General features: G+C 39.5%; 1 protein-coding gene, 1 long non-coding RNA gene and 1 other non-coding gene across 8 annotated transcripts in view; 1 reads left to right on the top strand and 2 right to left on the bottom strand.

Annotated features, from left to right (window-relative positions):
• The window catches only part of TTLL11 (tubulin tyrosine ligase like 11), a 244,973-nt gene that overhangs the window by 40,354 nt on the left and 177,613 nt on the right, over positions 1-27,006 (top strand). For all 5 annotated transcript variants that reach the window (XR_004319465.1, XM_014562957.2, XM_032478353.1 and 2 more), the window contains exons 2-3: positions 3,034-3,130; positions 8,762-8,895. Coding sequence is in view for 4 of the 5 variants with exons in the window: in XM_014562957.2 (XP_014418443.2) it covers positions 3,034-3,130; positions 8,762-8,895 (231 nt within the window). In the remaining variant the exon portion in view is untranslated. The remainder of the gene's footprint in view (positions 1-3,033; positions 3,131-8,761; positions 8,896-27,006) is intronic.
• Positions 3,772-21,206, bottom strand: LOC116663255. Of its 2 annotated transcripts, none has more exons than XR_004319470.1 (3): positions 20,733-21,206; positions 13,187-13,191; positions 3,772-3,783 (listed from the first exon to the last, which is right to left on the bottom strand). It is a non-coding gene; the product is annotated as an uncharacterized LOC116663255 (long non-coding RNA). The 2 variants fall into 2 exon arrangements; XR_004319471.1 differs by lacking the exons at positions 13,187-13,191; positions 20,733-21,206 and adding exons at positions 5,572-5,576; positions 8,842-8,920.
• Positions 3,919-3,990, bottom strand: TRNAA-CGC. The gene has a single exon. It is a non-coding gene; the product is annotated as a tRNA-Ala (tRNA).

The following is a 27,006-nucleotide window of genomic DNA, read 5'->3' as shown; positions in this document are numbered from 1 at the left end:
GAATAAAGCTACTATAAACATTTGTGTGGAGGGTTTTTTGTAGACATAGTTTTTAATCTGGGTAAATACCAAGGAACACAACTGCTGGATTAGTTTTGTAAGAAACTGCCAAACTGTCTTCCAAAGTGGCTTCACCATTTTGCCTTCCCACCAGCAGTGGATGAATTCCTGTTGCTCTACATCCTCACCAGCATTTGGTGTTGTCAGTTTTGGATTTTGGCCATTCTAATAGATGTGGGTAGTGGTATCTCACTGTGATTTTATGCACCATTTTTGATTACTTTACTTTGATTAGCTTTGTTACAAGTTTTGGCATCAGGAAGTGTGACACCTCCAAGATCCTTTTGGCTATTTGGAATCCCTTGATATCCATATGAAATTTAGGATGGATTCTATTTCTGTAAAAAAAAAAAAAAAAAGCCATTGGAATTTTGGTAGGGATGGCATTGATTCTGTAGATCACTTTGAGTAGTGTTGACATCTTAATAATATGAAATCTTCCAATCCTTGAACATGGGATATCTTTCCACTTCTGTGTGTCTTTCATTTCTTTCAGCAAAATTTTGTAATTTTCAGTGTACAAGCCAATGTACAAGTTAGCCCCTTGGTTAAGTCAATTCCTAAGTATTATATTCTTTTAGATGCTATTGTAAATTGAATTGTTTTCTTAGTTTCCTTTCTGGACTGTTCATGGTTAATATATAGAAGACCAACTGATTTTTGTTTATTGGCTTTGTACCCAGCAACTTTGCTGAGTTCATTTATTATTTCTAACAGTTTGTGTGTGTGTGTGTGTGTGTGTGTGTGTGTGTATAATCTTTAAGATTTTGTACATAGAAGATCATGTCATCTGCAAACAGATAATTTTACCTCTTCCTTTTCAGTCTGCATGCCTCTTTCTTCTTTTTCTTGCCTGTTACTCTGGCTAGAACTTCCAGCACTTCGTTGAATAGAAGTGGGGAAAGTAAGTATCCTTGTCTCATTCTTAGTATTAGAGGAAAACCTTTCAGTCTTTCACCATTGAGCATGGTGTTAGCTGTTGAAGCAGTTTTTTAAAAGATCTTAAAAAGATATGGGATTATGAGGTCCTGGGGCCTATTTAAAATTGTGTTTCTCTGTGTTCTCAGCACCTAACAGAGGGTCCGGCAATAGTAATTATCAAATAAATTGATTTTTTTAAAAAGGCAGTTTTTCAAAACTGAATGAGCTAAGGGCTCTGAATGAAAGGTTAATTTAGGAATCATGAATGTGGCAAAGATGGAAGGACCGTTTTAAGGATGATAAGGAGTCCTCAGTTGTCCACGGGCACAGAGCAGGTGTTGGTCCCCCAGTGAGGGCAGCAAAGCCACTTGGATCTCAGTAAACTTTGCTTGGACAGTCTGCTTTTTAGAGAAACCTCCCTGGTTAAGGCGTTCTTCCCTTCTCTATATTAGCACTTAACAGCTGGAAGAAAACGACATATGTTGTATCTCTTTGTGTTTATGACTACAGAATTAATAACTTCAGTCCTTAGGATGCAAAGAAAATGAGTGAAGTGCTATAAATTATAGATGGAAGTTGTTAATGCTAATAGAGTGTGTAACATATGCCTCACTTTGGCACAGTTTTGAAATAATGTGAATGATTTAAAGGACTTGAGTCTGTTTGCCTTCATTTTAATTTGGAGTCGTTGGAAAGCATTGAGTCACCACCATTTCATTAGTGATGCTGTGTTCTTCCATTGGAACTTAGCCCTCTCAGCTTGCAGCAGATAAAAATTCTGGTTAACTCAAGCCTTAGGGTGGGAAAATTGGATGATTTTATTTAATGTGTTGGTGTTTCTCTTCATTTGGACTTTTAACAAGCAGGTTCTAAATATGAACTAACATGGCCTCACTCTTTTCACAAGGGTCATCTGAGTTACACATTTAAAAAATACTTTGTATAAATGCAGAAGTTGTTGCTAACTGTAAGAAGCAGCAAGATGTTAGTAGGAAGAGTAGGCTATTTTGTCTTAGCGTGGGATTTTGCTGGTTGTGAATAATTGAACTGCTATAGCTTGTGCAAAAGGGATGCATTCTAAGGATGTGCGGCTGCCTTACAGGATCCAAGGGACAGCCGGGCTCAGAAGGGCCTGGGCTTAGGCCCTAGAAGCCCTAAGAACTGAGGTCACTCAGTCTGTGTTGCCAGGGCCACATGGCCTCATGTCCCCTTTTCTCTCTGCACCTGCTCCTTTCTCCTCTCTCAGTAGACTGGCTGCCTTTGCTTCTCTGTGCACACGGTCCAGCACAGCTGCCCGGCTCTGGCTTTTTATCATGTCCAGTTCAAGGGCCGGCAGAGGCTGCCCGGCATCTCTGATTTCCAAGTTCCTGGAAGAGAGAATCTGGTTATCTCATTGTGAGTCAGAGGACCACTCCTGGTTTGTTCATTTATTCATTCAAGAAGTCTTTGTTGAATGCCAGGAACTGTTTTAGGCACTGGGGATACATCCTGCCCTTGTGGACTTTGTGTGAGTGTGTGTGTGTGTGTGTGTGAGAGAGAGAGAGAGAGAGAGAGAGAGAGAAAGAGATTGGGCACTGGTTTGAATGTTGCAATTTTCAGAAAGTGAAATATAGTTTGGAATTCAGATAGACTTGGATTCAGACTTTGATTCCTCCCATTATTGGCTCTTTGTGACCTTGGGCATGTTAGATTACCTCTCTCAGCCCCAATTTCTTCATCATGTCCTTCATTAAAATGGGAATAATCTTTTCCTTGGATAGTTATAAAGATTCAAATGCAAGTGTGCCTGTAAAGCCACTAGGATAGTGCCTACCATGCAGAATCAGAACTCTGCCGCTCGGTGGGTGTGGCCCAGGAAAAGTCACTTAGCCTGTCTGAATCTGTTTCTTCACCCTTAAAATGGGAAAGACTTAGCTACTTCACATGCTTACTGTGAGGGTTAAATCATGTGATGTGTGCCCAGGTGCTGGGGATTGGTACATAATAGACATTCAGTATCATAGCTGCTCCTCTTGCTCTTGTCATTAATCACATTTTCTCTCTCTCTCCTAGTTCCCATTTGGCCGACGCTTGCCTTGTGATATCTACTGGCACGGAGTGTCATTTCACGACAGTGACATATTCTCCGGTCAAGTGAACAAGTTTCCAGGTATCTGCTGTTACTGTTGGCATTTAAAAATGTTTTGAGGGCTGAGTCTTCTTGGACAAAAACATGACAGTGTTCTGAGATCAAACTGGAGGACCCTGAATTGGGAATTGCGGTCCACACTCTGCCTCAGTGCCCTGACCTTGAGAGCAAAGGTGATCAAGGCTTAACCCACCCAGGGTTTAAAGATTGCAGTTCAGTAACATCAAAAGTAACTTCTGGTCTAATTCCGCTGATGGAAGAACCTGATTTGCATTTTTTGGGTTTTACATATTATATGGGGGTGTCCTGGTGGGGGACTGTATTCTCAAAATGAAAAAATTAGGCTACTTCACTCAACTAATTTGCAGGAAAGAGAAGTACTAAAATTCTGGGACTTGATCACAGAAATGGGGTTAGCAGCTCTGACCTGAATATCATATTCGGAGGTACCATGTTTAAATCCAAATACAGCATCTCTATACTGGGAACAGAGCAGCCAGCCTCCGCCTTTAACCTGAAGATATTATCTAGTGAGACTGTTATCTGGAGAGACTGCAAGGAGGACTCGGTGCCAGATAAGTGCGATAGCCAGCACTTAAAAAACCCCCTCACTCTATTCCCAGCCTCCCCATGTGCCTTTTGATTTTATGTTTGATGTCTGCTGTGCTCTTCTGCTATGATTGCTATTCATGATTTTTTTTTTCCCCATGAATGACTGCAGTTCTTCTTTTTTGGTCCAACTATTTTTATTTATTTTTAGGGTTTTTTTGGGGGGGAGGTAATTAGGTTTATTTATTTACTTTTTAAAAAGAGAGTACTGGGGATTGAACCCAGGACCTGGTACATGCGAAGCACGCGCTCTACCACTGAGCTATGCCCTCCTCCCACCATTCATTATTTTTAATGGCTAAGTGAAGAGGGTGGTTAAGGTGAGAGGGTGGTGCTTAGGGAGAAAGGAACATTTGGTCAATCTGGGTATGATCGTGGCCAGAGGGGTCTCTCTTATTTTCAGAAATTTTAACATAACAGGCACAAACCACATAGAATATAATAATAAATAATTTTTAAAAAATCACCCCAAATCCCATCCCTCATTTAACAAAACCACAAGGTGACTATTTCTGTATTTCCTCCAAGGCCTTAACCACATTTATGTATCAGTTTTACAGGTTGGCAACTGGAGTGTAGTCTCCTGACTGTCAAATGTTTTCTCTAGTGTTTCACTTATGCTTATTTTTAAAAGGAGAATCAACTTACTCTTTTTTTTTTTTTTTTTTTTTTTTTGGCATTCCATGCCTCATCTTTAAGAAAACCCAACATTTTACGCTGGCAAGTTGTACCATGTCCACTAGGGTTTTTTGTTTTTTGTTTTTTTTAACTAAATAACAGATTGGCATAAGCCGCTTGGCTCAGATTCACTTAGAAGGAGCTGGGGCAGGAAACACAGCTGGCCAGCCACTCAGTGTCAGGCATTTCTTTCCAGTGGTGCCATTGCAGCGGTTCCAGAGCTGGTCTCTGGCTCCTCAAGTGAAAGTTCAGGTTCAAGGAGACAAGATCCAAGTCGGTAAATGTGGGTCTGCCTGGGCTTGGAAACGCTGTAGGGGCCAATAACTCACATAGCTACTCCGTCACGTAGCTTCCAGGGTCCCCCCTGGGGTCATGCTGAGTTACAAGTTTCACTCCACTCAGGAGAGCCTGGAGCTGTGGCTTCCTACCAGGCACTTATGCAATATGCCAATGAGGGATCACTTTAACCATATGCTTTGTTGTCTAGTAGCACAACTAACTCCACCTTTATTGATTTCCTGGGGATCAGAGCTAGAAAATGAGCCCAAGGTCAGTTTTGTTCTTGGAGGAGAACGGGTTTTGCTGAAGAACAAGCAGGACTCTTGCAGCCAGGGTTCTTGTACAGTTTAATGTACAGTTTACAATTTTCTCTGTCTTGCTGCTCCTAAAAGGTGACTTTTTGATGCCACTGAAAGGACTTATTGGGATATTGGGAGAAGATAATTTGGACGAGAACAATTCTTTGAATGAGGACAGAATTCCCGAGACATGGATCATCATATGAGGCTTCCTTTCCATTTTCGCCATTGGCTCCTGCCTCGTCTGATGGCTGAAAGGAGGAATTAGAGGCAATAGCTCTCCATTCGGGACACAAATAGAAATATGGGAAAGAAAACGACCCTCAAAGGACTAGTTTCAGGAAAGGTGATGTAGAAATAGTCATTCTAAAGAAGCAAGGATGCCCCATCTCATATTCCACGTGCTAGTGACTGGAACATACAATTTTCCACTTTACTAACAGCAGTTAATTAGCTCTAATGACAAAGCAGGCTCTCCAGGCAGTGGAAACACCGTCTGCCCTGTGAGAGACAACAGCCCTTAGCAAAGGGGTGAGTACAGAATGGTCTGTACTTTGGCTCCAGTTCATGTCCAAGCTTATCTTCTGTCTCTCATACATCCCCTTATTCTGAAAATGCATCTAGTATGCATTGCACATCACTTAGAGCAAGTTCGAGTGGACGTGCCAGGCAAGGGGTAAACGCTTCACATGCTGAATAAACGGGAAACTTTTGGAAAACATGTGTAACTAATTTATTTGGTTCTTGTCAGCATGTTAGATTTTAGCCACTTTTCTATGGGCAATTTCCTTCAAGATATGTTATTATATCTTAAGATTTTCACTAAAAATAATCTGGTTTAGATATGTCATTGGTTTAAGAAAGCCCAGAGCTGTCCGTTCTCAGCTTCCAAGCAATCGTGTTTTGCTGAGTTTCTGGGGCTGAGATGTACGTAGCAGGTGGCGGGTGGTATCTGAGATCCCACCCTGAAGAGGGGACTTTGTCAAAGGAGGAGAGGGCTCCAGGCAGGAAACACGTGAAATACAAATTCAGTGCTATGCTAGAGGAGGCTTGGGATGCTGTGAGAGTTTGGAGCAAGGGCATGTGACCCAACCCAGATTTGCTTGGGGAGCAGGCTGGGTAAGAGGTCCTGGAGCAGAGGATGGAATGTGAGCTGAGCCTCCATGGATGGATGGGCCCGACCACCCTGTGAAACAGGGTGGCAGAGCTGGTGCAAAGAAGGCTTCGCATGTTGCTCATGCAGCAAAGGGCAAGTGGCCCACGATAGTTAGAAAGGGCCGAGTGTGATGGCGCAGTGGAGCCGTGGGTGATAGGCAGGGCCGGAAGGTCACAAGGAGCCACTGAGGAATTTCTAAGCCAGAGAGCGACACTGGACAGCTCGAGTTTTCAAAAGATCCGCCCGAGGGGACGCGTTGGAGGGGAAGAGAAAGGCTGAGAGAGGAAACAGCTAAGAGGCTACTGCAGTATCCAGGCAAAAGATGAAGCAGAGAAGAGGATGCATCTGAAAGTACTTATTTGTTGTTTGGTGGTTATAATGTGTTTTTGCCAAGAATCATTGTTATACAAGATACTTGGATTGAATAGGGCTCCAAACGTAGCCCAGATTTTGCTTTTTGATTTTGTTTTGCTGTGTTTTGTTTAGTTGGGTTAAGTAGGTCTGTGTGGGCAAGCCTGAGGCTCAAACTCCGTTACACTCCTGTGTTCCTCCAATGGGGTGAGACCGCCTGCCCCAGGCCTGGAGACTCCAGTGCAGCAGACAGAAGAACCCAGGCCCAGGAACGGGGGTAAGAGGCCATCTCCTGGGGGAGAAGCTCCAGCCTGAGTTTTCCCCAGCCCACAGGGGAACTTCCATAATAGGGACATCTAGGGCTAGACCTTGAGAAGCCCAGGTAGGCAGTCAGCCACAGAGGAACTTGTTAATTCAGCATGAGTCCAGACACTGGGCTAAAGTCACAGGTGGGAGGACTCCAGCCCTTGCAGGGAGGCCTGCGGGGCACAGAGGAGGAACACTGGCGAGAACAAGGCAAAGGCATTGCCAAGGCAGCCACTCAGGCACCAGGAGCCAAAGGCAGGTGGCCACAATTTTGTAACAAGCAACGAAGCCTCAGAGAAATAGGTAAAATCCTCCTTAGTACAAAGAAGGGGTCAAAGTTAGAGCAGGGGAGTGAGCTGGTGGTTGGACCGAGGGCTTCCAAGTCGGGTCAGAATGGGTCTCAGAGCCTAGGGCGGGGTCACAGGTAGGGGTCAGGTGCTGTAGCTCCTTAGAGAAGGGAAGCTGTAAGGTGCTGTCTTCCAGTCGGTTATGAAGGTTTTGAGTTTACTGCTATCACTAAAATGTTAAGTACAACTAAGAAGTCTCCAAAGAAGTTGAAATTTTGTTTTGTGTACTTTGTGCTCGGCTCCAGGGTTTATAACTCAAAAATTCTAATTTCGTCGGGGAATAAAAGGAAAGAGCTATCATTTTCCGGACTCCTACTGATTTCTTGGGAAGCTCGGAAAAGAGTCCTCAGTGAGTTTTCTTTAATATCGGAGAGTCCGCGTTAGAGCACAGTTTATTAGTGCCTTTTAAGCGCCTTTATTTCTTACTTAATCCTTCTCTGTCTCCTTCTAAACGAGAACTAAGAACGTGGGCCCTGACATCTTGAAGCTGCGATCTTTAGATCTTTATTGCTCTTTTTAATATGCTGAGGGAAGCAAGAAATAGATTATTAAAACCTCATTCTCAAACGTTCACTCTTTGCTTCCTGAACATGGGGGTTTATAGCAACCTCATGTGTTCTGACTGTGCCCGTTGGAATGTGATAATTTGGACATGTCAAACTGACGTGAAACCATGTACTTTCTATTAAAATCTACTTTGCTAAGCAGATTTCTGGTTTCGCTAATGGGACCATGTAGCCTCTTTCAGGGTGAGGGCCATTTTTTGTCTTCTTTCTTTGGAGCAGTGATATTTACCTTAAGAAATAAGCATGCTAAAGCTGAAAATAATTTTTACCGATCTGCCTAAAATTTGCTAAGATGTCTACTCAGCTTCTTTTTCTTGCCAGAGTTTCTAAAGATATTACAAGAAAAAAAAAACCCCACCATTCTTTTAAAATGTTTTGTAAGTGACACATTTCAGTCCCCTCTGGGCAAGTTAATGAGATCTGATCAGTGTCCGTTTCAGTTCTTATAACTGAAGAACTCCTATGGATTCCATTTTTTCCCCTTAAACTGTAAATTATGCTGTGATAGCCTCTTTACTTCCTGTCTTTATTTCAAGGAGACAGATTTTCTGCTGAAAGATGTGTATTTTTCCATTTTATACCTTTAATGCTCATGAAAGAGGAAAACAAAGCAAGTTAATTAAGCTTCTCATAATGGAACCAGAGTCCACGTGGTAATATTCTCTCGGGTATAAGATGGAAGGAATATGTGTGGTGGCCCCCCAGTTAAAGAGGATATTAATTTTTAAGTGTAAAATATAAATCTTTCTCTTTATTCATTATCTAGGGGGCTGACACAGAAAGGAATAATAAACTAGGTAGAAACTCATTCTTTCAAGTTGATACTTCATTTTTATAAGGAGAAAAAGATATCGGTCTATAACCTCAAGTTTGTCATTAATTTGGTAGGTCTTTCCAAACCACGAATCACCGCTGTGGGGAACAGCTCATACCATTTTTTTTTAAATCCTGTCTGAAAAAGTGAAAGTGTCGGGCGGGTGGTTTTAAAAGTCCCAAATAACGGCTGTTTTATAGCTAGTGGCCCACTGTTGTTCAAACCTCACAGCTTCTCTTCTCCCCAGGCATGACGGAGATGGTGCGTAAAATTACTCTGAGCAGAGCGGTGAGGATCATGCAGAATCTTTTTCCTGAGGAGTACAACTTCTACCCTCGCTCCTGGATTCTGCCCGACGAGTTCCAGCTCTTTGCTGCTCAGGTAGATGGCTCTCCATCCCCATGACCCTTGAATTCCATCGTGGTTGCCACTGTGTCCTGGGTCCTGTGTGCTGGGGGCTGGGGCAGGGGGTCCCCCAAAAGCTGGGATTGGCTAAGGGGGTGTCTGAACAGTACACAGCAGGTGTTGCAGTGATCAAGGTGGCCTGCAGAGTTAACCAGTAGGATGACAGACAGGTAAACGGAAGAAGTGGGTCCTGACCCAAGGAGACAAGCCCGAGGCTGATAACAGCAGCTAGATCATAGCCTCAGGGCGTCTGGAGAGCCAGGGAGACAGAGCTGGAGCAGGTGGTCGAGCCCACAGTGGACTGGGGCTGTCAGGGTGACTCCCAGAGGTGTGATCTCCCCGGCATCCCCTGCTATGAAATGTGGGCGGTGGGGCTCCATGTCGAGACCTGTGAGTAGGTCTGACAAACTGTAGGACACTTTTAAGTGTCCTGCTTTCCATTTGTTCCACTATCAATTCCACGTGGAAACACTGAGCAAAAACAGCTTGAAGTGGTCATTTTTTTAAAAAAAGCTCTCTGTGGGATGGTGGTCACATGGGTCTGAATACATTTCTTAAAATTCTTTGAGCTATCAACTTAAAATGGGTGCACTTTGTGGTATGCAAGTTATGCTTGAATGCGGTTAATTAGGAAAATAAACTATCAGCTGGTCCCTATACTCACCCCTCAATTTCCCACTTCTGTGGCTCTGCTCACACTATTGTCCCTAAGTGGAATACCTTTCCGCCCCATTTCTGCAACTCTGTATTTAAGCAGTCTGCAAGGCTGAATTTAAATGAGATACAGACTGTGTCTTCAAAATCAGAGAAGTGAGAAGAGCATCGCCATCACCCCGAAAAGTCCCTCTGTGCCTCTTTGCAGTCAGTCCCCTCCACCCCCAGCCCAGGCAACCGCTCAGCTGCAGTCTCATTATCGGTTAGTTTTGCCTGCTCAAGAAATTCATATAAATAGAGTTATACAGTATGTACTCTTTGGAGTCTTTTTTTTTTCCTTTTGGAACTGTGTTTTTAAGATTCATCCACGTTTTTTGTGTGTATCAGTAGTTCCTATTTTTATTGCTGAATCGTGTTGCGTTATAAATCTACCACAGTTTGTTTATCTATTTACCAGTGGATGGGCATCTTGGTTATTTCCAGTTTAGGGATATTATAAATAAAGCTGCCATGACTATTCATATACAAGTCAGTTTGTGGTGGATGTATGTTTTCATTTCCCTTGGGTAAAAGCTAGGAGTGGAATTTCTCGATCATACAGTATACGTCTGTTTAACTTTATGAGAAATTGCCAAACTGGACCACATGGCACTCCCTCCAGCAGTGTAGGAAAGTACCCTTTGTTCCATGTCATTGCCAATACTTGTATTGTTAGTCTTTTGAATTTTAGACATTCAAGTAGATGTGTAGTTGTATCTCTTTATGGTTTTAATTTATACCTCCCTAATGGCTAGATTTTGAGCATCTTTTTATGTGCTTTTGGGCCATTTGAATATCTTCTTTTGTTAGGTGTATATTCAAAACTTATGCTGACATCCACTAGCATTTTATTTTTATTTATTAATTTATTGTAATTAATTATCAACGTATAGTCAATTACAATGTGTCAATTTCTGGTATAGAGCATAATGTCTCAGTCATTAGCATTTTATTTTTAAGTTGTAGGTTCTTTATATATTCTGGATACAACTCTTTTGTATGTGTATTGTGATGTGTCTGTGGATTGTGAATATTTTCTCACACTTGTTTTCAGTCTTAACCTTGAATTTTTCACTTTTTAATTCTGTCTTTGGAAGAGCAAAAAAGTTTCTAATGTTGATAAAGTTGAATTTATCAATTGTTTCTTTTATAGTTTGTGCTTTTTGAGTGGTTTTTAAGACTATCCTTGCCTAACTAAAGGTTGTGAAGATTGTATACTTTGTTTTTTCTAGAAACTTTGCAGTTTTAGCTTTACATTTATGTCTGTGATCCATTTCAAGTTAGTTTTGGGGTATGACATGAGATTAGAACTGAAGTTTACTTTTTCCCTCCCATATGAATATTCAGTTGTTTCATCATCCTTTGTTGAAACGAATGTCATTTTCCCCATTGAGTTACCTTGGCATCTTTTTGAAAATGAGTTGCCCATATATGTTTTGAGCTGTTTCTGGACTCTGTTTTGTTCCATTTATCTGTACGTTTATTCTTAGGTTACTATCCCCCATTATCTTGATTACTATGGCTTTATAGTCGGTCTTAAAATCAAGTAGTGCAAGTCTTCTCATTTTGATTGTCTTCAGAATTGTTTTGGTTATTATAGGTCCTTTGCATTTCCATGTCAATTTTGTAATCAGTTTGTCCATTTCTACATAGCCTGCTGGGACTTTGGTATTGCATTGAATCTACAGATCAGTGTGGAGACAGTGAACATTTTAACAATGTTGAATCATCTAATCCATGACAATTTATTTTCATTTATTTATATCCTCCTTAATTTATCTCAACAATGTTTTATAGTTTTCAGCATACAGGTCTTGTACATACTTTGTTAAATTTGTCCTCAAGTATTTTCACTTTTTATGCTATTGTAAATGATATTTTTTGAATTTCATTTTCCCATTGTTTGTTGCTAGGCTATAGCCATCCAGTTGTCTTTTTAATTTTGAGCTTCTATCATATGACCTTACTCGAGTCTCTTATTAGTTCTAGACGTTCTTTTTGGTAGATTTGTTATGACTTTTTATGTATACAGTTAGCTCATTTGTGAATAAATGTATTTTATTTATTTGTTTCTAAGCTACGTGCCTTTTATTTCCTCTTTTTGTTAAACTGCACTGGGCTAGGAACTCCAATACAGTATTGAATAGAAATGATTACATGCTAGTCTTAGGGGAAAAGCATTCAGCCTTTTCACTGTTACATATGATGTTAATTATAGGTTGTTCATAGACGCCCTTTATCAGGTTGTGGAAGGTACTCTCTATAGTTTGCAGAAAGTTATTCATCATGAATGGGTGCTTAATCTTATTAAATGCCTTTCCTGTATCTGTTAATATGATGATTTTTCTCTTTATTCTGGTAATATAATAAATCACATTAATTGGTTTTTTAAAATGTTAAACTTGCATTCCTGATATAAATGCTACTTGGTTATGATGTATTGTCCATTTTATATTTTATATACAGCTAAACTATTTGCTGATATTTTGTTGGGAATTTCTGTGTCTTTGCTCATGAGAAATACTGGTATGTGATATTTTTGGTTTTTGTTATAAGGCAGGCCTTATTAAATAAGACAGCAAATGTTTCTTCTACTTTTTTGAAGATTTTATTATAAGATTGGTATTATTTCTTTCTTCAATGTTGAATAGAATTTACTATTGAAGATATTTGGGCATGGAGCTTTCTTTCCGGGCACATTTTAAGTTATGAATTAAATTTTAAATACATATAAGACAATATATGCCTTTCAAGGAATTAGTCCGTTTCATTTAAATTGTCAAATTCTACTGACATAAATTTTTGAAAACAGTATTCCCTTATTAATTTTTAGGGTCTATGAGATAAGTAATGATCTTCCCACTTCATTGCTGGTATTGGTATTTTGTGCTTTTTTCATGATCAATGTAGGTAAAGGTTTATCAATTTTGTTGATTTTTTTAAAGAACTTACAATTTTATTGCTTTTCTCTGTTCATTTTCTTTATCATTGATTTCTGATTTTTATTATTTCCTTTCTTTTACTCTTTTGGGTTTAATTGTCTCACCTTTCTCTAGATTTTAAAAGAGGAACCTAAGTTCACTGATTTTTAAACACTGAAGCAATAAATTTCCCTCTAAGGACGGCCTTTAGATATATCTCAAAACTTTTTGTATGTTACATTTTCATTACCATTTATTTAAAATATTGTCTGATTCCCTTGAGATTTCTTTGACCAGTGAGTTATTTAGAAATGTGTTGTTTAATTTTTAAATAATTTTGGAATTTTCCAAATACCTTTTGTTTGATTTCTGATTTAATTTTGTTAACATCAGAGAGTATATCAGTATTATCTCAGTCTCTTTAAACTTATTGAAAGTTATCTTATGGCCCAGATATTGTCTATTTTGGTGAATGTTTCATGGACACTTGAAAATATGTATCTTGGAATTGGTGTAACATCCTATAAATGTCCATTAGGACAGGTTGGAACTTGGTAATGCTCATGTATTCCTCACTAATTTACTGCCTATTTGTTCTGTCAGCTACTGAGAGATCATGATGAAATTTACACCTCCCACTGTGGATTGTCTACTTCTCCTTTTAGTTATGTCAGTTTTTGCTCCATGTACTTTGAAGCGCTGGTGTTAGCCTGATGACTTGACTCCTTTATAAAGTAAATTTATTTCTCCTAAAGCCTACCCTGATATCAATATAGTACCTCCAGCTTTCTCTGACTTAGTATTTGTGTGATGTATATATATGATTTTTTTTACTTTTTTTTTAAAAAACTTTTAATCTAACTGGATTTTTAAAGAGTATTTCTTGTTGACAACATGTAATGGGGGTATGGTCTTTTATCCAGTTTGACAATCCCTGTCTTTTAATTGTTGTGTCAGCCCATTTACACTTAACGCAATCATCAATATTATTGGATTCAAGTACACCATCTTGCTATTTCTTTTCTATTTATCCCTTATGTTTGGATTAACTGAATGTTTATAGTGTTTTATTTTATCTCCTCTTTAGGGTTATTAGCTATGCCTCTTTAAAAATTGTTTTTAGTTGTTATCCTATCCCTAGAATCCAGGGTTTACAATGAATCTTAAATTTATCATCTTTACCTTTAAGTATTAGATACTTCAAGTAAAATATAAGCACCTTACAACAGTACACTTCTGTTCCCAGTCTCGTCCATTGTGCTCCTGTCATATATTTTACTTCTATGTTATAAACCCCACAATACAGTGTTATTATTTTTTCTTTAAAAAGTCAATTATCTTAGAAAGAAACCAAAAAATGAATATATTTGTCTTCCATACTCACCCATATATTTACATTTCCAGCGCTCTTCATTCCTTTGTGTAGCTTTGGGATTCCATCTCGTATTCTATTCCTTCAGCTTGAAGAATTTTCTTTAAAATGTTTTTTGTAATGCAGGACTCCTGCTGTAAAATTCTCTCAGCTTTTGTTTGTTTGGAAATGCCTTCATTTTGTCTTTAGTTTTAAACCTGTTTTGAAATAATTTTGGACTTAAAAAAAAGTTGCAAAAATAATATATAGAGAGAGTTCTCATATACTCTTAATCCAGCTTCGCCTAATAGTAACATGTTATGTAATTACTGAAACTGGGAAATTAACATTGATGTAATATTACTAAATAATCTATACATCTTATTTGCATTTTTCCTGTTGTCCTACTAATGACCTTCTCTTTGGTACAGGATCCATTCTGTGTTCCCTCGTTGTGTTTAGTTGTCATTTCTCCTTAGTCTCCTCTGAGCAGTCTGTCTTTGTCTTTCATGACCTTGATTCTTTGGAAGAGTACTGGACAGTTTATTTTTTTGAGTGTCCCTCAATTTGGCTCTGATTTTTCTCATGATTAAATTCAGGTTACACATTTTTGGTAGAATATCACAAAAGTAATGCTATAACCCTCTCAGTGCAGCATTCAGAAGATACATGGTGTCAAGATGTCTTAATTCTGGTGATGTTAATTTCAATCACTTAGTTAAGGCAGTGTCTGCTAGGTTTCTCCACTATAAAGTTACTATTTTTTCCCTTTGCAATCATTAAGTATCTTGTGGGGAGATATTTTGAGACTAGGCAGATAGCCAATTTGTCTCATACTTTTTTAAAAAACAGCTTTAATTAAGGTATAATTGACATACAGTAAACTGTAAATATTTAAAGCATGCAGTTTGATATGTTTTGATATATGTAAAACCCCATAAAATCATCATCGCAATCAAGGTAATGAACATAATATCTATCACCCCAAAATGTTTCCTCATGTCTCTTTGTAGTCCTTTTGTTCTTTTCCTCCCTGCCCTCTACCTCCCATCACCAGGCAACCATGGATGTGTTTTCTGTCAAGATTAGTTTGCACTTTCTAGAATTTTATATTAATGGAACCATACAGCAGGTACTTTTGTGTGTGGGCGGGGGGAAGGGGGTGTCTGACTCTTCCATTCAACATAATTATTTTGAGATTCATCCATGTTGTAGTATTCATCAATAATTCATTCCTTCGTATTCTAAGGAGTATTTTATCAGTTTGTATTTACCAGTTTCTTATATCTTCAGTTGCTGCTGGATATTTGAATTGATTCCAGTTTTTGGCTGTTACAAATAAAGATGCTATGGACATTTGTGTATAAGTCTTTGTGTGGGTGTATGTTTTCATTTCTCTTGAGTTAATACTTAGGAATAGAATGTCTGGATCATATAGTAGGTATCCATTTAATTTTAAAGAAAGTACCAGTTGTTTTCCAAAGTGGATTGTGCCATTTTATGTTTCCATCAACAACATGTGACCATTCTGGTTCTTCCACTCATTTGCCAACACTTGGTAATAGTCAGTCTTTCTAATTTTAGCCGTTCTAATAGGTGTGTAGTGGTTTTTCATTGATTTTAATTTATATTTCTCTAATTATTTTTATTTTATTTTATTTTATATTTTGGGGAGAAGGAAGGAATTATTACTTGCAGCAAGTAAGGATAACACAGGGTGAGGGTGGGGAGAGTATTTCTCAAAGCAGCGTCTCCTCTGAATAGCAAAATTGGGGAAGTTTTAAGCTACGGGCACTTGCAGGGGCATATTCATAAAGGGGCTTGAGGAGAGGAGAATTTAGCTTGGAATTGGGGCAAAGGTCAACAGAGTCCAAGCTTAGTTGATTGAAGCCACAAGGGTGAGAGAAGGTCAACACCATCATCCCTTAAGTTCCAGTCAATCTGGTTATTGAGCCCCACGAGGTGGGTTTAAATTAATCAAGTGTGATGACTGTTCTACAGGGGTGTTTGGGGTTCTTAGGGGACAGAGCAGGAGGACCTCTTCAGTGCTGGCCTCCACAAAGGCCTTCTAGAGGGAGTTCCTAGAGGATGCACAGGACTGGTGAGATGCAGAGGAGAGATGAGTGATGTGGGAGGTCTGGGAGGGCAGACTGAGTCTGTATTTACCTAATTACTAATAATGTTGAGCATCTGTTCATGTGCTGTTTTGCTGTCCAAATATATTTGATGAAATACCTATCACACCTTTCACCAACTGAAAAAATTGAGTTGTTTATTTTTACTATTGAATTTTGAGAGTTCTTTATATATTTTGAACACATGTATTTATAAAATATACCAATTGCAAATATTTTCTCCCAGTTTGTGCTTTGTCTTTTCATTCTTTATAACAGTATCGTTTGAAGAGCAAGTTTGTAATTCTGATGAATCAGTTTATTGATTTGTTTTGTTATGGATCATGCTCTTGGTGTCATAAATCAAAAATCTTTACCTAACCCAAGTTCCCAAAGATGTTCTTTTATATTTTTATCTCCAAGTTTTGTAATTTTAAGTTTAGGTTTATGATTCATATTGAGTTATTTTTTAATAAGATATAAGGTATGGATTAACTTTTTTTTTTTACATGAGATATCTAGTAGCTTCAGAATTATTTGATGAGAATACTAACCTTTTCCTGATTGCCTTTGCACTTATTTTGAAAATAGTTGCTCAAGTATGTGTGGGTGTATTTCTGAATTCTCTGTTCTAGTACTTTGATGTATTTGTCTATTTTTTATGTCAATACCTTACTGTCTTCATCATTATAGCTTTATAATAAGTCTTGAAATCACGTAGTAAAAGTCCTCCAAATTTGTTCTTCCACTTCAATGTGGTCTTGGCCATTATAGTCTTTTGATTGGCCATATGAATTTTAGAATCAGCTTGTCAGTCTTTATTTAAAAAATCTGCTGGGATTTTTATTGGGATTGCATTGTATCTCTGTATCACTTTGGGTAGAATTGACAACATTGAATATTCTGACCTTGTGTATCTCTACTCTTATTTAGGTCTTCTTTAATTTCTTTGAGCATTTTTTAATAATAGTTTATACTTTGACCACCTTCATCCAATTTCACATCCCCCCGCCCCCTTCCTCTGGTAACCACAAATTTGATCTCTTTTTCTGAGTTTATCTTTTTTTTTTTTTTTAATGGAGGTACTGGGGATTGAACCCAGGACATTGTACATGTGTTTGTTTTTGAAGTATAATTGACCTACAGCACTATGTTAGTTCCTGGTGCACAACATAGTGATTCAATATTTCTACACATTACATTAAATATTTTTTAGTTTTTACTGTGCAGGTCTTTCACATCTTTTGTCAAATTTATTTAAAATTTTTGAATCTTTTTCAATTTATTCCAATTTCTAGTTCTTTATTGTAAGTATATAGAAATACAGTTGATTTTTGTTTATTGATCTTGTATCCTGCAACCTTGCTAAAACTCACTTAATAAATAATTCCACTAGCTTATTTTGTAGGTTCCTTTGGATTTTCTATATAGACTATCATGTCCTCAGAGAATAGGATGGTTTTATATCTTACTTTTCAATAGGTCCTTTATTTCTTTTTCTTGCCTTATTGCGCTGGCAATAACCCCATGCAATATTGAATAGATATGGTGAGAGTAGATGTCCTGGACTTATTCCTGATAAGCATTAGAGGATAAGCATTTAATTTTTCATCATTAATTATGGTGTTAGTGGTAGATTTCTGGGAGATGTTCTTTATTAGATTGATGAAGTTTCCTTCTATTTCTGTTTCCATGGATTTTGTTTTGTTTTTAATTAGGAGTGGATGTTGAATTTTGTTACACACTCCTCTTGCGTCTATTGCAGTGATGGTATGGATTTTCTTTTTAATTTGTTAATGTGGTGAATTATATTAACTGATTTAAAAATATTAAACAAAATATGCATTCCTAATGCAAATCCTACTTGGTCATGATATATTATCTTCTTATATATGATTGGATTTGAAATACTAAAATTTTGTTTAGAATGTTTGTATCTATATTCATGAGGGATATCGGTCTGTTCCTTTTTTCCAACATCTTTGTTTGGTTTTGTTATGAGGGTCAAATAAAATGAGTTGGAAGGATTTCTTATTTTTAAATTTTCTGGAAGAATTTGTGAAGAATTGTCATTATTTCTTCCTTAAATGTTTGGTAAAATTCACCAGTGAAGTCATGTGTGCTTGCATGTTTCTTTATGGGAGGGTTTTAACTAAAAATTCAATTTCTGTAACAGATACAGGCTATTCATATTATTTACTCTCAGATGAGCTTCGGCAGTTGTGTCTTTAAAGGAATTTGTCCGTTTTTTAAAAGTTGTCACATTTATTGTCATAAAGTTGTCATAATATTATCTTTTGTCCTATCTGCAGAATCTTTACTGATGTCATCTCTCATTCCTAACATTTTTAATATGTGTTCTTTCTTTTTTTTCCCTCATCAGTGTGGGTAGAAGTTTATCAATTTTATTAATCTCCTTTGGTGGCTTTGTTGCTTTAATCCTTTGTTTTGTTTTTGTTTTGTTTGGTGGTTCCTTTAGGGTTATTGTACGTATCTTTAACTTATGACACTCTATCTTTAAATGATATTTCATTTTACATATAGTATGAGAACCTTATAATACTATTTCCCACTCCTGGCTTTTATGCTTTATGGTCATACATTTTACTTTTACATACATTATAAACCCCACAATAAATTATTATTTTTTTGTTTAAACAATCTATTGTATTTTAAAGAGACTTAAATAACAAGAAGAAAAAATCATGTATGTACTCATGTAGTTACCATTTCTAGTGGTTTTTATTCCTTTGTGTAGATTCACGTTCTCTTTTGGGGATAATTTTTCTTTACACTAAAGGGTTTCCTTTAGTACTCCTTGTGTTAAGGGTCTTTTGGTGATGAATTCTTTCAATGTTTGTATTCATTAAAATTTATTTTGCCTTTGGTTTCAAAAGATATTTTCTTTAGGTATAGAATTCTAGGTTGACTTTTTATTTCTTTCAGTGCTTTTAATATGTTGCTCCTCTGTCTTCTTGCTTGAATTGTTTCTGACAAGAAATCTGTTTTCGTCCCTATCTTTGGTCTTCTGCATGTAATGATGTCTTTTTTCTCTGGCTGCTTTTAATATTTTCTGTATATCATTGGCTTTGAACAGTTTGATTGTGAAGTGCGTTGGTGTAATATTTTCATTTGGGGTTCACTGAGCTTTTAGATTTGTGGGTTTATAATTTTCATAAAATTTGAAAAATATTTGTCCATTATTTCTTCAGATGTCTTTCCATCCATCTCACCTCCTCTCATTTGGGAGACTCCAATTACACATATATTAGGCAATTTGAAGGTGTCCCACAGTTCACTGATGCTCCATTCATTTTCTAAAATTTTTGTTTCATTGCAGAGAGTTTCTATTGTTTTTTTCTTCATGTTCACTAATTTTTTCTTCTTTAATGTCTGATCTGCTGTTAATCCCATTTGTTCTACTTTTCATTTCACACACTGTAGTTTTCATTTCTAGAAGCTTGATTTGAGTCTTTTAAAAATATCTTCCATCCTTTTACTGAACTCTTTGAACATATGAAATGCATTACAATAACTATTTTAATGTCATTGTCTGCTAATCCTAACTCTGTGTCCATTCTGGGTTGGTTTTGGTTGATTTGTTTTTCTCTTTATTGTGGCTTATGTTTCCTTGCCTCCTTTTGTGCCTGGTAATTTTTAGCTGCATGCCAGACATGGTGAATCTTATCTTATTTGGATGTTAAATATTTTTGCATTCCTATAAATATTCTTGAACTTTGTGGTGGGACTCAGTTACTTGGAAATCAATTTGGGGTCTGGTTTTTAAAGTTTGCTAGTGCTCAGTCTAAGGTTAGTTATTCCTCACTATGGAGGCAAGAATCCTATGTGTACTCTGTCTACCCAATGCTTTGTGCATCATGGTGATTTCCAGTCTGGTTGGTGAGAACAGATACTATTCCAAGCTCTGTGTGGCACCAAGCACTGTTACTTCTAATCCTTTTGAGTGGTCCTTCCCTTGGCTTCACGTGGTTTCCTCACATGCATGCACTGATCTGTACTCAGTTAAATTCTCAAGGAAGACCCTCTCTGTGGATCCCCAGGGTTCTATGTTTGTGCAGAAGTCTCTCCAGTACTCTTCTCTGAGAACTCTGGCTATCTTAGTCTCCCTTGACTCATAACTTCATTTCCTCAACTCATATTGTCCACTGAGCTCCACGGAGTTCTGTCTCTGCATGACAGTCCAGAATCTCTCAGGAGACAGTAAACTGGGACAATCCCAGAGCTCACATCATTTGATTCCCATCTTCAGGAATCAGTGTCCTTTGTTGCTTGATGTCCAGTGCCTTGAAAGCCATTGTTTAATATATTTTGTCTTTTTTTCAGTTGTTCAAGGTAGGAGAAGCTGAAGGTACGTAGACCTGGATAGTTCTCTAATATAAAAGTGGATTCCCCAAAGAAAGAGAATGCATATTGGTGGTTGCCAGGGGGCTGGGAGGAGGGTACCAATAGAGGGAAAGTGCTTAATGTGTAAGAGGTTTTATTTTGGGTGATGGAAATGTTTTGGAACTAGACAGAAGTGTTTACACAACATTGTGAATGTACTGAATGCCACTGAATTGTTCATTTAAAATGGTTAATTTCTTGACTGTGAATTTCACCTCAGTAAATTATTCAAATAAATTAAAAACAGGAGGATTTCTTTGCCTCTAAAACAGCACTAATTTAGAATCTGCTGGTTCAGGGTCTGGCACAGGCAGAGTACGACTATGAAACCCCACCATAGCTGTTTGCTGGAAAGCCCCAGCCCCATCCCTTACCCCTCATCAGGTCCCAGGCAAGTCCCTCCGCCTCTCAGCCCCATTTCTCCATCTGCTCTGTGGGGAAGTGACCCTAACCTTAGAATGAGCATGGCATCCAGTGACTATTTGATGATGAAATGCTTCATTAGCTGCCAAACTGGATAAAACCTGTGGCATTCTTATTTTTAATATCTCATTAGTTTTCATACTATCCATACCAATGTATCACATGAAGAAATCAAATAAAAGAGGAATGTGTAAATTAGAAGTGAGAAAAACGTCCCCATCCTCGGAAATTACTGGACATGTCCTGTGCATCCTTCCAGGGTTTCCTATGTATAAACAAATACACACTGTAACACACAGCCTTTTCTCTTAAAAAAAGGGATTAAAACTGTGCATTCTCTTCTCTAGCCTGTATGTATTTTAGAAATCTTTCCATGTCACTGCTGCATTGTTTTCTGTTGTAGGAATGCATTATAACTTTTAAAAGCATTCTCCTGTTGATGAATATTTAGGTAGATCTCACATTTTTTGGTTCAACAAGTAATGCTGTAGGGAACATCCCTCATGCAGGTATCTTTATACGCCTGTGCCAGCATTTCCTTCAGATCAATATCTCAAAGGGAATTGCTTTATTAAAGGTGATGTACATTTACGTTTACGACATGTAAAACCAAACTTTATTAACAGTGCGCTTAATCATGCCAGTAATCAGTGTCTTCCTGGTGTCTTGGGAATGAGCTCTCAGAGGTGTGTGTTGGGGGGGAGGGATTTGGGGGTTACTTTGTGAATTCCTGGCACACAAGTAGTTGTAACACATTCTAAAGCCTGATACTTTGTGGGTATTTTATTTCTCCCACGAATTAGGATTAAATTTACTTCGTTCAAGAGGTCTATATCCCCTCCCCCAATCCGTTTGCAAAACTGGTAGCCAGCTCCGATCAGCAGGTGGCGCTAGGCAAAAGGAAGTAGGATTCTCAGTGGAAATTTTTGTGAAGACTAGAGGATGCAGCCTCTCTTCCCAATTTCAGCAGATGGCCAATAAAAAATTCCTTAGGGTTTATTTTGCATATGGTCTTCCATCTGGGTATTTGAGAAAAGTACAGTTTTGTTATCACAACAGTATTTATTATGGTGAAGGAGTTTGCATTTCGTAGAAGAAGATTTTTTTCAGTGAATCGAGCCAAAAACCTGTTCAAGAATGTTCTGCAGTTTCTTGGAGGGAACCGGCGAGCGTGGGGTCCTTCCATTTTTCCTCTCCAGTTTCTTCCTAAGTTAGCTTGTATCCGCTCCTCGAAGCTGAATGAAGTGCCTTATTTGCAAAACCCCCCAGAGAACAATGTTCTCCACTGGGTTTAGGAACTCGGAAAATGTGGAGTTATAAGTGGGTCAGAGTCAAGGCAGGAAGCAAACCTGCGACGTGGAGTTTGTATTCCTTATCCTGATTCCATGCGGATCAAAGAACCTTCTGGTGGGTTGATTACTGGAACCGTTTTCCTTCATACAGACAATATGCTGCTTTGGCTGATTTCAGGCCAACTGCTGGTTTATCCAGAGGATGAAGTTTAAACTGCACGAGCCCTGGAGAGCCCGTCCCACCTCTGCGGTCCCAGCTCACGTGCCACGTCCGACCTCTTCCCCTGGGCGCCTTCCGTATTCAGCTTCCGTGGGCGCTCAGCCGCAGCTCCGCAGCTCCTTCCTCGCCGACGCGTACACGCTTCTCCCCTTGCCTGGAGCACTTGCCTCCACCCCCAGGGCTGCCTTCTTTCACCTGCCCAATTCTGCCAATTCCTCACACCCCAGCTCATCCTTTCCTAACTCTGTAAAGCCTGCACTACCCGCCACGCCTCGGGCGGGCACCTTGTCGTCCTCTCTTCGTGGTACTCACGCCTGTCACGCTGCTTAGCGACTACATCTAATTACCTTCCTCGCCTGCTCTAACTTCCACAAGGGCAGCAAGTGACTGATTGATCTTATTTACCGTCGTATCCCTGGCGCCTAGCACAGGGCTCGGCACGAAGTAGGAACTCAAGTATATTTGCTAAATTGAACTGAAATTAATGCACAGATGCTCTGGTTTTAAAATGTTGTCCCTTGTGAGTTTAGTCATCAAAAGTTAGCTTCTGTGTGGCTGAGGGTGTCAGCCTGCCCCAGCTTGTCACTTCAGGTGTCGGGGCCAAACTTGGGGCACGAGGAACTCACCAGAGTGACACCATCCAGTGAGAGCCTTTCCCAGTGATGCCACAACCTCCTCCCACACCCGGAGCTCTCGCACACCTGCAGCGAGCTTGGGAGCCGACATGGAGGCCAGAATGCCTTCTGCTGGTGCCACATGGCTCCCGGGAGGCCAGAGCGGTGGCCCAGAATTGTGGTGCATAACTAGAAAAAGTCTGAAGATGGAAGCAAGGGGACTCAAGCTGTCAGAAGAAGGGATATTCAGAGCCGCTGGCAGGGACTCTGTGGGAGCCATGGTTTCACCTCCATGTCTGCTTCAAATTTTATTTCCTTTGTTGCCCAAAATAGAACTCCACCTCCTGCTCAGATCCATCATGCTGTTCTTGTGCCCTTTGCTTAACAGCTCCATTTGTTTATTGGAAAACATGAGCTCATCCCAAGCTCAAGACGCTGCTCCCCTTTGGACAAGTATCCTTAGGTCCTGTTTATTAGGAAGTCCTTTTAAAGTAGCCTGAGTGACAACTGGCCTCTGTGGAGTGCTTTGCAGTTTACCAAGTGCTTTTAATATACGTGACCTTTTCAGTCTTCACTCCATTTGGGGAGATGTCGTTACCTCCAGTTGACAGATGAGAAAATAGAGATTCGAAATCGAAGGCACTAATACACTCAGATCTCTGACTTCCTTCAGTTCAGACGTTTTCCGAGACCTAAAAGTGTGCTAGGGATGCGAAACAAGTTAGACGTATCTTGCCCTCACTGGGGTTTCTGGTATGAAAGGGTGACCACTCATTCATTCATTCAGACGTTCATTTATTGGATCCAGATCCCATTTTCCTCCCACTGCGTCACGTCTGATTCATCATCTCATAAACGAGGGAGCTGAGATTCAGGGGATGAGGTAACTTGCCCCAGAGTCACGTGGCTTATAGGTACATATATCCAGAACTAGGACTCACATCTTCTGAGTCTGTCACAATTTCCTTTAATGCCAACGAACATTTCCTGAGTCTCCTTCACGTGTCATCACTGGTATACTGGAGAGTCCAAGATAAAAGATGGGGTCTCAGCTTAAAAGGGAGGGCTCTGCTAAGCAGAGGAGATAGATGGTACAAGCTGATAAAGGCTGTGATGGAATGAAGCACAAGGTGTTGTGGGAACCAGAGTAACATGCGGAGGGAAAGATGGGGAGACAGAGAACATCAGGATACTCTCCAATGCGATCACTTCATGTGAAATGAAACACTGGGCCAGAGTTAGGACACCCGCTTCAAGTCCTGGCTCTCCCTCTTTATTTGCCTTCCTGCCCACCCCCCAGCTTTATGGAGATGTAGTTGACATATAATATTGTGTAAGTTTCAGATGTACAATGTGATGATTTGATCCACATAGATGTTGTGAAATGATGACCACAATAAGGTTAGTTAACACGTCCATCACCTCATATAATTACAGTTTTTTTGTGTGTGGTGAGAACATTTAAGATCTAGTCTCTTAGCAATTTTCAAGTGTATAATATGGTATTGTTATCGATAGTCACTACGTTGTACATTAGCTCCCCAGAACGTACTCATATTATGACTGGAAGTTTGTACCTTTTGACCAACATCTGCTCATTCCCTGTGGAGCCCCACCACTACCACCCCCACTTCCAGTCCCTGGCAACAATCGTTCTATTCTCTGACTTTTTTTTTAGATTCCACATATAAGTGAGATCATACAGTATTTGTCTTTCTCATTATCTAAGTGTGATAACACAGCATTTGTATTATTTCACTTAACATAATGCCCTCTAGGTCCATTCATGCTGTTGCAAGTAGCAGGATTTCCTTCTTTTTTCATGGCTGTATGATATTCGTGTGTGTGTGTGTGTGTGTAAAACACTAACAAGGATATATGTAGACACACATATATGTGATATATATATTACATTTTCTTTATCCATTCATCCATTGATGGACACTAAGGGTGTTTCCATGTGTTGGTTACTATGAATAAAGCTGCAGTGAATGGGGATGCAGATATCTCTTAAAGGTAGTGGTTTCATTTCCTTTGGATGTACACCCAGAAGTGGGATTCCTGGATCATATGGTAGTTCTATTTTTAGCTTTTTGAGGAACCTCTATACTATTTTCCATAGTGACAGTATCAATTTACATTCTCACCAATAGGTGTGAGGTGGCAGCTAATTGTGATTTTGATTTGCATTTCCTTGATGGTTAATGATGTTGAGCATCTTTTCGTGTTCCTGTTGGCCATCTGTATGTCATTTGTTCAGAAAAATGTCTGTTCAGGTCCTCTGCCCATTTTAAAATCAGATTATTTGTTTTTTTGCTGTTGAGTTGTATGAATTCCTTATATAATTTGGGTATTATCCCCTTGTATATCATTTACAAATATTTTCTCCCATTTTGTAGGTTGCCTTTTCATTTTCATTATTTCTTTTGCTGTGCAGAAGAAGCTTTTTTAGTTTGATGTAGTCCCACTTGTGGATTTTGCTTTTGTTACTTGTGCTTCTGGTGTCACATCGCGGTGCCATCTCTTAACTGGCTTTGGGAATCCGGCCAAGTATTCTCTCCCCTGGCTCCAAGGCTTCAGTGCTTTTTCTGCAAAAGCAGAAGATTATAGAGTGCCACTAAGGTCCCTTATATTTTTGTGATTCTGCGAGTTTGGCTTTTCCTGGGACTTCCATAAAACTCCCTGCTGGAGTTAACATTCTGCACAAATTTCCACTGCCCAGGTTTTCCTTGGAGCACAAAGGGCCTGATATAATCAATCATCTGCCGGGTCAGTGTAGCCCGGGGCTTCGTGATGCGCCGATAGTGAAGGCTGCACCACAGCTGCATCTGGACCTGCGCTTTGGGGCTGGCCGAGGCTCGGCACCCACGCCTGGGGCAGCGACAGTCACCCCACCTCCACCCCGCTCCCTCCCAGGAGGTGACAAGCCATGTGGGCACATTCCTTCCTGTGTATTCCTGTGATGTGGGCAAAGCCAAGACATCCTTCCTGTTGGTTCCTCTAAAGCCCATTCGGAAAGATTCCCATCTGCCCACGCCCTTGACTGGCCCTTCGGCCGGGGGTTCCCTTCCTGCGTGCGTCCTCCTGACAAACTCTTACTGCGATTCCCTGTCAGTGGAGCTGATGTCAACAAATCTATGAAGGCCTTTTCTGATACACCCTCTCCCCTTCCCTTCCCCCTCCCTGGCCACCCTGACCCATGGACCGTTCCTCTGGACCCCAATTCTATGCGCTCCCTGAGCTGTAGGACCCCCAGACATAGCAGTTTTCTTCCAGTGTTACAGGTTGAGAGAGAGCGAGGCAAGGGTTTGGGGTCAGTGCAGAACTAGGTGAAAACCCTTCCTTCATCACTTTCTAAGTACGTACCTTCGGTAAGTCAGTCACTTGGAGCCTTTGCCTCATCTGTACCCCCGTAGGGCTCCTGGGAGAATCACACTGTCCCCTCAGTGAATGGCTGTTGACTTATCTGCTGTCCCTATTAGACTAGGGGCCCCGGGGAGCTGGGGCCTGGTCCCATTCATCTCCATCTCCCCAGTGCCCAGCACAAAGAGGACCTTCAGGCACTTGTGTGAAATGAATGAGTATTGGAAAAGGTTTTGCGGTCTTAGATGGAAATTTAAGCTGGAGCTAAGAATGCTTTGACAAAGCATTCTGGGGGTTTCTGGCTTATTGGAAATGTGGAAATGGACTTATTTTAATTTTTAACGAAAGTCTAATCTTGAGGCTAATTATCTCATTACTTGATGATAGATCATTTAGGAGAGGAAAAGGGCTAAGACTTTCCCTTTGACTGAATGGCACCCGAGCTTGGCTTAACTTTCTTTTCCCCTTAGGTTTTCCACCACCCCTCCCTGCCTCCCAAGACAGCCCTGTGTATTAATACTTTTTAAGAGTAAAAGCTCTATTGTTTCATTTTCTAAACTTCAATTTGGCCCCAAATACATTTATTGTTTTAAATCACAACTATTATCATCAGGCTACTTTTGTCGTACTGATTTATTATGTAGAATTTTGAAATGAATGTGATCATTAGCGATCCATTGCTTAAACGTGCT

Source organism: Camelus ferus, chromosome 4, assembly GCF_009834535.1.
Source record: "Camelus ferus isolate YT-003-E chromosome 4, BCGSAC_Cfer_1.0, whole genome shotgun sequence".
Taxonomy (NCBI): Eukaryota; Metazoa; Chordata; class Mammalia; order Artiodactyla; family Camelidae; genus Camelus; species Camelus ferus.
The sequence above is the reverse complement of the archived record's forward strand: the minus strand, read 5'-3'. Positions and strand labels throughout refer to the sequence as shown.